The 12,249-nt window shown below is 52.8% G+C and overlaps 2 protein-coding genes across 4 annotated transcripts in view; one reads left to right on the top strand and one right to left on the bottom strand.

The window, feature by feature from the left end:
• LOC137413737 (WD repeat-containing protein 20) overlaps positions 1-5,360 on the bottom strand; it is a 31,504-nt gene extending 26,144 nt beyond the window's left edge. The window contains exon 1 of one of the 3 annotated variants that reach the window (XM_068099175.2): positions 4,727-5,360. In XM_068099175.2, coding sequence (XP_067955276.1) covers positions 4,727-4,981 — 255 coding nt within the window. In that variant the 5' untranslated portion in view covers positions 4,982-5,360. The remainder of the gene's footprint in view (positions 1-4,726) is intronic. The other 2 variants (XM_068099182.2, XM_068099185.2) reach the window with 2 other exon arrangements.
• Positions 5,361-5,370: 10 nt separating this feature from the next.
• The window catches only part of LOC137413723 (TAF6-like RNA polymerase II p300/CBP-associated factor-associated factor 65 kDa subunit 6L), a 24,916-nt gene continuing 18,037 nt past the window's right edge, over positions 5,371-12,249 (top strand). The window contains exons 1-2 of the mRNA XM_078769156.1: positions 5,371-5,438; positions 9,094-9,261. Of these exons, the coding sequence (XP_078625282.1) occupies positions 9,112-9,261 (150 nt within the window). The 5' untranslated portion in view covers positions 5,371-5,438; positions 9,094-9,111. The remainder of the gene's footprint in view (positions 5,439-9,093; positions 9,262-12,249) is intronic.

Genomic DNA, 12,249 nt, shown 5'->3' with positions numbered 1-12,249 from the left:
GGGGTGGTAGGCCGTGGTGCGGTGTAGCTTGACCCCCAAGGCCTGGGCGACCGCGCCCCAAAGCTCAGAGGTGAACTGCGGGCCTCTGTTGGAGGAGATGTCCGAGGGGGAGCCGAAACGGGCAATCCAGGTGCCAATGAAGGCCTGCGCCACATCGGCGGATGTTGTTAATGCCAGCGGGATGGCCTCCGGCCACCTGGTGGTCCTGTCCACCATCGTGAGGAGGTGCGTGAAGCCCCGCGAGGAGGGAAGGAGTCCCACCAGGTCCACATTGATGTGGTCGAAGCGCCGCGTGGGCACGTCGAATGGTGCCAACGGGGCCTGGGTGTGCCGGTGGACCTTCGCGCGCTGGCAGGTGACACAGGCATTGGCCAAGTCGCGGACGTCCTTACGGAGCCCGTGCCAGACGAATTTCGCTGCCACGAGCTTCTGCGACGCTTTCCGGCCGTGGAGGGCGTCAAAAATGTGCCGCTGCCATCCAGTGGGCACGATGGGGCGAGGTTGGCCCAGGGAAATGTCGCACAGGAGAACTGTGCCTGTGTCCTCAAAGGGGACGTCGGCCAACCACAGGCCTGTGTCCGCTGTCAGGAGGGCTTGCACCGTGGGGTCGGCGGTCTGGTCGGCCGCCATGCGGGCGAAGTCCACACCGAGGTGGACGGCGTTCGCGCCGGACCGGGAGAGGCAATCGGCCACAGCGTTGTCCTTGCCCGCGACGTGCCGGATGTCCATCGTAAATTCGGACACGGCGGAGAGGTGGCGCTGCTGGCAGGCCGACCACGGCTCTGTAACCTTGGCCATGGCGAAGACCCGGGGTTTGTGGTCCACAAACGCCGTGAACGGGCGGCCCTCTAAAAGATGGCGGAAGTGGCGAACGGCCAGGTAAAGGCCGAGGAGCTCGCAGTCGAAAGCGCTATACTTGCGTTCGTGAGGGCGAAGCTGTCGGCTGAAGAAGGCCAGCGGTTGCCAAACCCCGTTCACCCACTGTTCATGCACGGCACCCACCGCATAGTCGGAAGCGTCCGTGGTGAGGGCGATGGGTGCGTCGAGCGCCGGGTGCGCCAGCATGGTCGCGTTGGCGAGGGCCTGCTTAGCGCCCGTGAACGCCTCGTCCATCTCTTTGGTCCAGGCGACGTCGTTCTTGGCCAGCTTGCGCCGGAGGGCTTCGTACAGGGGGCGCATGAGTTGGGCGGCGCGAGCCACGAACCGGTGGTAGAAATTTACCATTCCCAAAAATTCCTGTAGGGCCTTGATGGAGCGGGGGCGCGGGAAACTTGTGACTGCCTCCACCTTGGTTGGCAGCGGAACGGCCCCGCGCTTCGTGATGCGGTGCCCCAGGAAGTCGACGGTCATTACGCCAAACTGGCATTTCGCCGGGTTGATGATGAGGCCATGCTGGCCGAGGTGCTCAAAAAGCGTGCGCAGGTGGATGAGGTGCTCCGCCCGGGAAGTGCTGGCGAGGAGAATGTCGTTCAAGTAGACGAAAAGGAAGGTGAGGTCGCGCAGCACGCTGTGCATCAGCCGTTGGAAGGCCTGGGCCGCGCACCTCATCCACCGCGCACCTCATTCACTTCTTAAGGCTTCTTAAGGCCGCGCACTTCTTAAGGCCGAACGGCATGCGAAGGAACTCGAAGAGGCCAAAAGGTGTAATTATCGCCGTCTTCGGCACGTCGGCCGGCCGGACGGGTACCTGGTGGTAGCCCCGAATGAGGTCGACCTTGGAAAAGATCACCCGCCCCGCCAAACGGGCGGAAAAGTCCTGTATATGTGGTATCGGGTACCGGTCGGGGGTGGTGGCGTCGTTGAGGCGGCGGTAATCGCCGCATGGTCGCCATCCGCCACTCAGTTTGGGCACGATGTGCAGGGGCAAGGCCCACGCGCTGTTCGAGCGCCACACAATGCCCAATCGCTCCAGCGCGTCGAATTCCGCCTTCGCCACGGCGAGTTTGGCCAGGTTGAGGCGACGAGCCCTGGCGTAGACCGGTGGACCTGTGGTCGGGATGTGGTGTTCGAAGCCGTGTTTGACGGCGACGGCCGAAAACGTCGGCTGTGTGAGGGCGGGAAACTCGGCGAGTAGGCGGGTGAAATCGTCCGCGGCCGGGAGAGCGCAGGCTAGCTTGGTTGGTGCGGAGCCGCTCAATGAGCAAGCGAGCGAGCTGAAGGTCTTCGTGTTGATGAGCCGACGCCGTTTGACGTCAACCAAAAGCCCATGCGCGCAAAGAAAATCTGCACCCAGCAAGGCCATGGGTACGTTCGCCGTGATGAAGTCCCACCTGAAGCGCTGGCCCCCGAAGCAGAATGCGACACTGCGCGAACCGAAGGTGCGGATGGAGGAGCCGTTTGCGGCGACCAAGGCAGGGCCGCAAAGCGCGGCCTGTTTGTCCTGCACCAAGGCGGGTATCACGCTCAGCTGAGCGCCGGTGTCGCACAAAAAACGCCGCCCAGACGCTGTGTCCGTAATAAACAGAAGGCTGCCTGAATGGCCGACGCTCATGGCAGGCAGCGAGCGCCGGCCTGGTCGTTTCCCGACCTGCCGAAAGTGCATGGTGGGCGGCACATTCTGGCCTTCTGCCCGAACCTGGCGTGGTAGTAGGACATGGTCCGCTCTGGTGGAGGCTCCGGCGGTCGCGTCGGGTTCGGTCGACGGGGCGTCGTGGCGGCCGCTGCCGCCAGTGGCGCTAACTCGGCCGGTGGTGGCGCCGGTCATGGTGCGGGCGTTGCCTCGGTCGGCCCAGGGTTCCAGGCGGCCGCTCCGACGTGTCGCCTGGCCGAGAAAAACTTATCGGCCTCCTTGGCCAGGGCGCGAGGGTCCGTGATGGGCGAATTAGCCAAAGCTAATCGTACCTGCCCGGGTAGCTGCCAGAGGAACAGCTCGCGGAAGAGGAAATCTGGGCTGTGGTCGCCGAGTAGAGCAAGCATGTGGTCCATGCGTTCGGATGGACGGGCCTCACCCAGCTCCGGGAGGCCGAGCAATTGGCGCGCGCGTTCGGTCTCCGTGAGTCCAAACGCACCGAGGAGTCGGCCTTTGAGCGCGCCGTATTTGTCGGCGTTCGGCGGGTTCTGTAGGAAGCTCAGGACCCGGGCGGCAGTGGAGGCGTTGAGTGCGGAGACCACATGGTGGTAGCGCGTCGTGTCCTCCGTAATGTTCCGCAGGGCGAATTGAGAATCCGCTTGGGCGAACCGGACGGCTGCGTGCGATTCCCAAAAGCCAGGGAGCTTCAAAGCTACAGATGACTCCATCGCAGTGTTCTTGAAAAGGGGTCACCAATTGTGGAGCTATGCTCTCACGATAAAGCCGGACAAAATGGACAACACCAGGAATGAAGTTTCACTGAGCTATTTATTTCTAGCTCAACTCAAAAGCACTGAAAAGCCCGATAGCACGGGCAGCAATTTATAACCAAAGTTCACCACACCAAAGCCATGCCTCTCAGGCGGGGCGTGGTATGCAAATCAGTAAGCCACGCCTCTCAACGGGGCGTGGTATGCAAACCAAGTGTCCGCCCGGGCAAGGCAAGTCCGGGCAAGTCCGGACGAGCCCGGGCAAGTGACCGCCCGCCGGTTACGTCATCGGCCGGTGCAAGGGGATTGTGTAATGCTTCCGGTAACTGCTACAATAGCACACTATAGCACACTATAGCACACTATAGCACACTAAAGCACAGTACAGCACACTATAGCACAGCACAGTGGCGCGTTCATTACCATTCAGATTGATATAGCTCGCCAAGCCGATCGTTCCAAATCAAACTGTAATGTATGTTTGAAGTGCCTGCACCTGCAATTGAGAAGCAACTGCATGGTTGTTGTTGTTGGTTGTCCCAAGGGACCCAGAAAAATAAACGGAGTTCCTGCGCGGACCGGGCTGCCCGTGCTTAGATCCCTCCCACAAGCCGATCCCTCCCACAAGCCGGGTAGACCATGAATTTTTTGGGTTAGCGGACTTGAGTTAACGGAAGTTAAATGTAACGGAAGTTAGTTAGTCCGATAATGATTTTCAAAGTTAACTTAAAAGTTAAATCGTTAACGAAAAAGTTAACTTCGTTCATTGACGATTAACGGATTAACGGTTTGGTGCCTAGCTTTGCACATGGGGGAGGGGGTGAGGGTGGGGGGGGGGGGGGAGGGGGTGAGGGTGGGGGGGGAGGGGGTGAGGGTGGGGGGGGGAGGGGGTGAGGGTGGGGGGGGGAGGGGGTGAGGGTGGGGGGGGGGAGCACTGCCAACTTGAGATCCTGGAGGAAAGATGGAAGAGTGAGATTGAATATATTGTCAATATTGTCGACGACTTGTGGAACAATTCCTAGATGGTCTTCAATTGAAGACCATCTAGGAATTGTTCCACAAGTCGTCGAAACACATGAATAAGTGGGGATGATATAAAATATGGGGAATCGTTTCGGATGATCCGCCATATTTGCATACGTAATATGTAGACTGCGCAATGAATAATGATGAAAGCTTTGCGCGCTGGTGGATCGCAAAGATGATGGTTCAAACATGTGGTATTTGTGTACGTAATAATTAAACAGTCATGTACAGACTACAGTACAGGTTTTGTTTCTTACATCAGAAAAGTGTCTTTATGCGGAGACGCCGCTTGGTGGCGCCAAAGTGTGGCGAACGGTGAATGGTTCTCTGGTTTGAAACATTCTCTCTCGCACTCGGACAAGAAACCGACCGAGAGATTAAGACAAGACAGACCGCGCTGGGAGCGTCCGTCGGTCCGTACCTTGCGGACTCCTTTGTAGATGTAGAAGTACAACTCCCGGCCCACGTTGAAACAGATGCGCTCCCCGGAATCCGAGTGGTCGTCGACGTTGGCGAAGGACACTCGGACAGGGTTCGAGGCTTGCGTGGACAAGGGAACCCGATTGGGCCTGCTGTACTCGGACAGAGCGAGCAGACGGTACGTCCCCTCCCGGGTACTGAACTGTGTCTTTACGTCAGGGTCGAGCGGTGCAGGGCCCGGCGGTGGCTCCGCCATGGCGACGGGCGCATGCGCGTTGTCCGACCTCCCGTATCGACAGACGCGACCTCCGGCCGTCCCTGTCTGACAAGCTGGCGCGCAATCGACAAACCCTTCAGGCTGTCCCCGGTCGTCCGGCTCTCACGAACCCGTATCTTGTCCGCGCCGATTGTGTCTAACGACGGCGAGCATAATGACGCCGTCAGCTCCCACGTCTTTTTAAACGACTGTGGAGTAATTTGCTTGATGAACCGAACACGGAAATCTATTTTTGTTACAAATTTCGGTTAATGGCCTTCTGTGGTCTTGTACATTCGCTCATGAAGCACAGGTTGTTGCCTCACTCTCACCACTACAGTAGAGCACAGTGTTTCTGTACAAGAGCGTTAACGTACGTGCACAGGGTGGGGGCTGGGGGAGGTGACGTTGACCAATCCCACCCCCAATTGGTGGCACCACCAGTCCATCACCTCGGGTAGGCATATATAGGGACCAATTGGTGGCACCACCAGTCCACCACCTCGTGTAGGCATATTTAGGGACCAATTGGTGGCACCACCAGTCCACCACCTCGTGTAGGCATATCTAGGGACCAATTGGTGGCACAACCAGTCCACCACCTTGGGTAGGCATATCCAGGGACCAATTGGTGGCAGCACCAGTCCACCTCGGGTAGGCATATCTAGGGAACAATTGGTGGCACCACCACTCCACCACCTTGGGCAGGCATATCTAGGGACCAATTGGTGACACCACCACTCCACCACCTTGGGCAGGCATATCTAGGGAGGCGATGCTCCCAATTGGCGGCACCAGCAGTTCACCACCTCGGGTAGGCATATGTAGTGACCAATTGGTGGCACCACCAGTCCACCACCTCACGTAGGCATATCTAGGGACCAATTCGTGGCACCACCAGTCCACCACCTCGGGTAGGCATATCTAGGGACCAATTGGTGACACCACCAGTCCACCATCTTGGGTAGGCATATCTAGGGACCAATTGGTGGCACCACCAGGCCACCACCTCGCGTAGGCATATCTAGGGACCAGTTAGTGGCACAACCAGTCCACCACCTCGGGTAGGCATATCTAGGGAGGCTATGCTCCCAATTGGTGGCACAACCAGTCCACCACCTCGTGTAGGCATATCTAGGGACCAATTGGTGGCACAACCAGTCCACCACCTTGGGTAGGCATATCCAGGGACCAATTGGTGGCAGCACCAGTCCACCTCGGGTAGGCAAATCTAAGGACCAATTGGTGGCACCACCACTCCACCACCTTGGGCAGGCATATCTAGGGACCAATTGGTGGCACCACCACTCCACCACCTTGGGCAGGCATATCTAGGGAGGCGATGCTCCAAATTGGCTGCACCAGCAGTTCACCACCTCGGGTAGGCATATGTAGTGACCAATTGGTGGCACCACCAGTCCACCACCTCACGTAGGCATATCTAGGGACCAATTCGTGGCACCACCAGTCCACCACCTCAGGTAGGCATATCTAGGGACCAATTGGTGGCACCACCAGTCCACCATCTTGGGTAGGCATATCTAGGGACCAATTGGTGGCACCACCAGTCCACCACCTCACGTAGGCATATCTAGGGACCAATTAGTGGCACAACCAGTCCACCACCTCGGGTAGGCATATCTAGGGACCAATTAGTGGCACAACCAGTCCACCACCTCGGGTAGGCATATATAGGGAGGCTATGCTCCCATTTGGTGGTACCACCAGTCCACCACCTCGGGTAGGCATATATAGGGACCAATTAGTGGCACAACCAGTCCACCACCTCAGGTAGGCATATCTAGGGAGGCTATGCTCCCAATTGGTGCCAACACCAGTCCACCACCTCTGGTAGGCATATCTAGGGAGGCTATGCTCCCATTTGGTGGCACCACCAGTCCACCACCTTGGGTAAGCATATCTAGGGAGGCTATGCTCCCAATTGGTGCCATCACCAGTCCACCACCTCTGGTAGGCATATCTAGGGAGGCTATGCTCCCAATTGGTGCCATCACCAGTCCACCACCTCTGGTAGGCATATCTAGGGAGGCTATGGTCCCATTTGGTGGCACCACCAGTCCAGCACCTTGGGTAAGCATATCTAGGGAGGCTATGCTCCCATTTGGTGGCACCACCAGTCCACTACCTCTGGTAGGCATATCTAGGGAGGCTATATCACTGCTATAGTTTATCTTGTTTGTTAAAGAAATTTGAGATTGTCCATCGACCCAACAGATCACCTTCATTGACCAATTTGGAAAAGACCAAGAAGTACAAATTCACTTTGGATCTCACCAATCGGACACATTATGCATGGCGTATATAAGGGCTTCTTGGGTTTGGACGATGCTCCATGAGTCTCGGGTAGCTCGTAGTAGGGTACACAGATGTCTTTCTCGATGAAGGTAGTTCAAGGTTGATGTGAATGAAGTACCTAATCTACTTCTCGAGGTATTTCCCTGATACACGAGCACATTCGTCCCATCGATGCGGTACCCCCTTGATGCCGTCCGCGTAGAATCCTTTGGGACGGGTGCACAACCGATTCAGGATGGATGCTTTGATGGTGACGTCCTCTCGATCGGTCAGCTTGGTGCCCCCCAGATGTTCCTTGAGTGTTCCGAAGAGATGAAAATCACTAGATGACAAGTCTGGACTGCATGGGGCATAATTTAGGACTTCCCAACGCATCTCTGGTAAAGTGTTAGGGTGAGCATTGTCGTGCAGCAAAGTCACCACTCCCCGAGACAGCGTACCCGGTCGTTGTCTGCATATTTGTCTCACTTCATTGCGTAACACATCCGTAAACTCGATCACCATAACAGTTCCAGCTGATGACTGAACCGTTATTTTTTGGGGTGGTGTGGAACTAGGTCTCCTCTCCCTGGTGACTCGCTTCGGCTCTGGCATGAAACTATAGGCTCAGGTGGCATCACATGGCACAATCTTGTTAAAATGGCACGTTTCCATCACTTTGGTTGTTGTTGTTCTATTGCCCTGGACAGTTCTCTCGAACAAGCCCGCGGCACGGAGACAGCCGATCGATCTCCCAGGAGCGACCTAGAGAGCCCCTACATCCAGGATGGTGTACCTCCAACTTCACGAAGTCAGGGTCACGAGAGTTGGAGAAACAGAGACAGACAGAGACCAGAGGGAAAGGGCCGATCCATGGGGACCGATGGCCACTCTGACTGTGACTGCGCTGCCCTGGTGAATCCGGGCAGCAGGGAAGAATGGGGAATATTTGGCCCTGACTTGCGTTAAGGGGTACAAGCACTGCCAAGAGTCATCCCCGATAGTTGCTCCAACACTTTGGTAGTTATTATCTGGTTTGATATTCTTCTTCACTATAAATGTTACACTTCTGTTGCACAGCCCATGTGACTATGTTGGCCACCAGCACAGTTTTATCCAGAGTAATTTGACGACTATCAATGTCACTTCTTGTAGAACTTTCTCAACAGCAGCATTGATTGATTGATTGACAGCATTGCACTAAATTTCAGCATTGATCTACTATTTTTACTGTTCTACAATACAAAGTCTATCTCAACCTTAAACTACCCTGACCTTTAGTGACCTGAGCTGGGCCGTGTAGGTGGGTATAGTTTAGTGCACATTGTCACGGGTGGACCTGGTTGGTAGCAGATTGCCAGGCAGCCACCCCGGTAATGTGTTTTTGTTGGAGAGTGTTGCCCATTTTCCTTGATTTTTTTTTTGGGGTTTGGACGTCTGCTTACCCTCCTGCCCCCGGGTAAGCCGAGTTGCAGAGCATGTGCGCTCGGACCACCTTCCCTGGAAGGGGAGAGTGGGTGTTGGGAAGATGGAGGTGGTGACACTCGTGACAAATACATTGGTAGACATCAATGTATTGCCACATGAATTTCAAAGCCATTGCTTGCCAATAGACAAAGTTCCTGAGTTTTTTGTTTTTTTTTAGAAACAGGATTTTGAGTCATAAATCCAACTTTGGGCACAATTGTCTCTTATGAAAACAATACAGGTAGACATTCTCTTGAAATATGAAGATGGAGCATTCCAATGCTGTTTGACGCTTATGCTATTTTATGCTCTGCATACTTGTTCGCCATACACCTTCTGCACTCAAACAGGGTTTCGAAAGCAGGAAGATGACCGACAAAGATGACAAAAGATTTGCTGAAATTCCCAAAGACTCCATCAAGACGATGGCAGAAAGTGTTGGCATCAGTGGCCTGGCAGATGGCATCGCAGCCATGCTTGCCGAAGACGTGTGCTACAGATTACGGGAAATGACCCAAGTAAGCTTGGCGGGCGGAGGGTATGGACTTTCAAGGAGTTTTGCATTATTTGGATTGGCCTGTCTGTCATCTCGATGTGGATTCGTGGTTGAGTGGTTAAAGCCTTTTTATCGCATTGCCTTCACTGGTGTGGGTTCACGTCCCACGATTGCTCAATGGACATTTCCACGCCCTGTGAAGGAGTGGCGATCTGTCCAAGATTAGTTAGAGCATTGTTTTTTTGTTTCCGTGATCGAGGCTCGTGGAATAGCTCGGATTAGGCTTTAAGCCATCATGACTTGTTGTGATCGCCCCCACATTCTGTCAAGAGTATGTACTCGTGTTGTTATTGGCAGTCTCCATCTCGCTCATGATGCTGAGATCAAATCCAATATGCTGGTTGTGCTTTTATCACCCGTCGCTTCGCTAATGGGTTTAATCCCAAGACAGCATGTTGTACTTCACAAACATATTGTATGTCTATCTGTGAATCTCGATGAGTATGTAAAATGAAGTGAAACATGCGAAAGATTCATCTGTTATAACACGTTGTTGTTGTTGTTGTTGTTGTTGTTGGTGGTGGTGTGCTCCTTCTGTGTACGTTTACATATTTTTATATTGCTTCAAGAAGTATTACTATATATATATATATATATAAAAAAATAACAACCTTTAGAGGCCATTTTTCCCCGCAAAGCGGGGGTTGGCCTTTTTTGGGAACCGTGGTTGTTGTTGTTTGGTCCCCTTTTTGAAGCAATGTTTTACGGCCGGATGCCCTTCCTGACGCCAACCCTTTTTACCGCCTTTAACGACAAACGGGGAATTACCAGTGAACTGGTACTCAATTGGCCGACCTCGGAAGGATGACAGGCTGAGTCAACCCCCCTGGTGTTAATTCAGCGATTGACCGGGATTAGAACCCAGGATCCTAGGATCCTAAGCCGGCACCCTAGCCGCTAGCCCAACACCAGGGTTGTATACTGTATATAATTTTGTGTGCTCCTTCCGGCACCTTCTAAAGGGTTCCTGCTGTCGTAGAATAATAAATGTTGCTGTTGGACCCGCTGCATTAAGCTCCTATTCCCGCTTCTTCAATCCCAGAAGAGGGCTTTTAAAACTAGTATCCTTATGATTAATCAGACACTAATTTTTGTTCCAAGTAAATCTATTATTACTTTTGCAACGGTACTATTTTCATTATTACTCCATAATAACAGGAACCTCTACACCTACATTAAAGGTCTGCTTCTTCTTGACACATGGACGGACTCTTCCCCTTTAAGTAATCGACTAGTAAAATGCCCGTCAATAATGACGGGGTGGAACTGTTTATTCGACGGTGCAGCCTCGTGAGCGTGCCAAAGTCTGAAGCCTCGGCCTAGTGTCAGGTGTGCTCATTTCTTCTTTATTTATTAGACATCCTACAGCGGTAAATGAACACTCTTTTTACTCTACGGGCATTGCACATCATGTGCAGCGAATTTCACCTCCCTGCGTCTTGTATTTATTATTTTTCAAAAAACGTTTCTGTACACCGCCCTTGAGACTCGGTTTGCAAGCCACCATCTACAATTCCAATAGAAGAGACATAATTACTCTTTTATGGAAAATGTTTTTCGAGTTTGTTTTATCCTTAAAAATAGACCGTAGTGAACACACATTTGTGTGTCACAAAAGATTGGCCTTTAAAACTCACCCTTATAAAGGGAGACAAACATCTGTACAAACACTCAAACTAACCTTGTGTTTTATATGGTAGATATATGCATGAGTACAGGCTCCTCCATGAGTGTTATCTGAATGTCAGGTCAGGTATGGGAGCATGCACCGGAGCAGCGCGTCGCCGCATCCACTTTCCGACGGTACTCCAGGGGCCTCCGTCCGGCCATCCCCCAGGCTGATGCCTAGCCCATCCCTATCTCCTTGAAATGCCGATCAGCCTGCTGCAACCACGAGGCACGCGGTCGGCCATTTGAATGGTCAATTTTACATCTGAATGTAAAATTTAGAAATTGTCAATCTGCTGGAAACATTTCTACCCACAATATTTGAGACGAAGGATAGTAGTTTGCATTCCCCGTTGCTGTGTAAAGCCAGTCACACAACGTAGCCATTCACCCATGCCAATACGGATCAATTGGCTTCACTGTTGCTGAGTTATCACTCAAGTGTCACCTTGGGTTTGTTTCACCATCACATTGCATGGGACTTGCCCACAAACAGTTTATTTCGCCTGATATTCCATCGCCTCGATACAGGGCTGTGTAGGACACACTCTATTCCTTGAGGGCATTTATGGCGTCCGAGCAAGGGATAGGGTTTGATGGCATCCCAGCAAGGGGATGGCATCCTAAAAAATGCAGTGATGTCACCTCTGTTTCTCAAGATATCCGCACGGGAGTTTCACACATTCGATGCCTGCTTGTTTCAGGGTGAGACCGATGGTATAATAGAGTTGTCCACTCAAAAAGGAAGCGAATTGCATCTTTCTTTAAGAACAGTGATAATATATCTCATGGAGATGCTTGTACATAATTGCATGCATGACAAAGACATAAAAACACGTCATTGTACTTTTAAATGACTTACGAGGACATTGGATGGCAGTGGACAAAGCAGCACAGCATGTGGGTTTTGAACCGAGAATCCCAACATCATGGGCTAATGTAATGAGATTTGAATGCCTAGCATGGCCTCATTTTACTGTGATTATTGATATGCCTCTCTTTCGTGATTTGAAATTTTATTTTTTGACATGAAGAACATACTGGTGGGAAATTATATAATTGCTGAAATTCTTGCTTGGATAATGCCTGTGCTTCGTGTGTGTGTGTGTGTGTGTGTGTGTGTGTGTGTGTGTGTGTGTGTGTGTGTGTGTGTGTGTGTGTGTGTGTGTGTGTGTGTGTGTGTGTGTGTGTTGATGGGTTGACGGGTTGACTGCCTGGACGCAACTGAGGTTGTGGATCTACTGATGTACCATCTATTGGTGTGGATCCATGATCGAGGTTG

This window comes from Myxine glutinosa, unplaced genomic scaffold (assembly GCF_964187855.1).
Source record: "Myxine glutinosa unplaced genomic scaffold, kmMyxGlut1.1 SCAFFOLD_1503, whole genome shotgun sequence".
Taxonomy (NCBI): Eukaryota; Metazoa; Chordata; class Myxini; order Myxiniformes; family Myxinidae; genus Myxine; species Myxine glutinosa.
The sequence above is the reverse complement of the archived record's forward strand: the minus strand, read 5'-3'. Positions and strand labels throughout refer to the sequence as shown.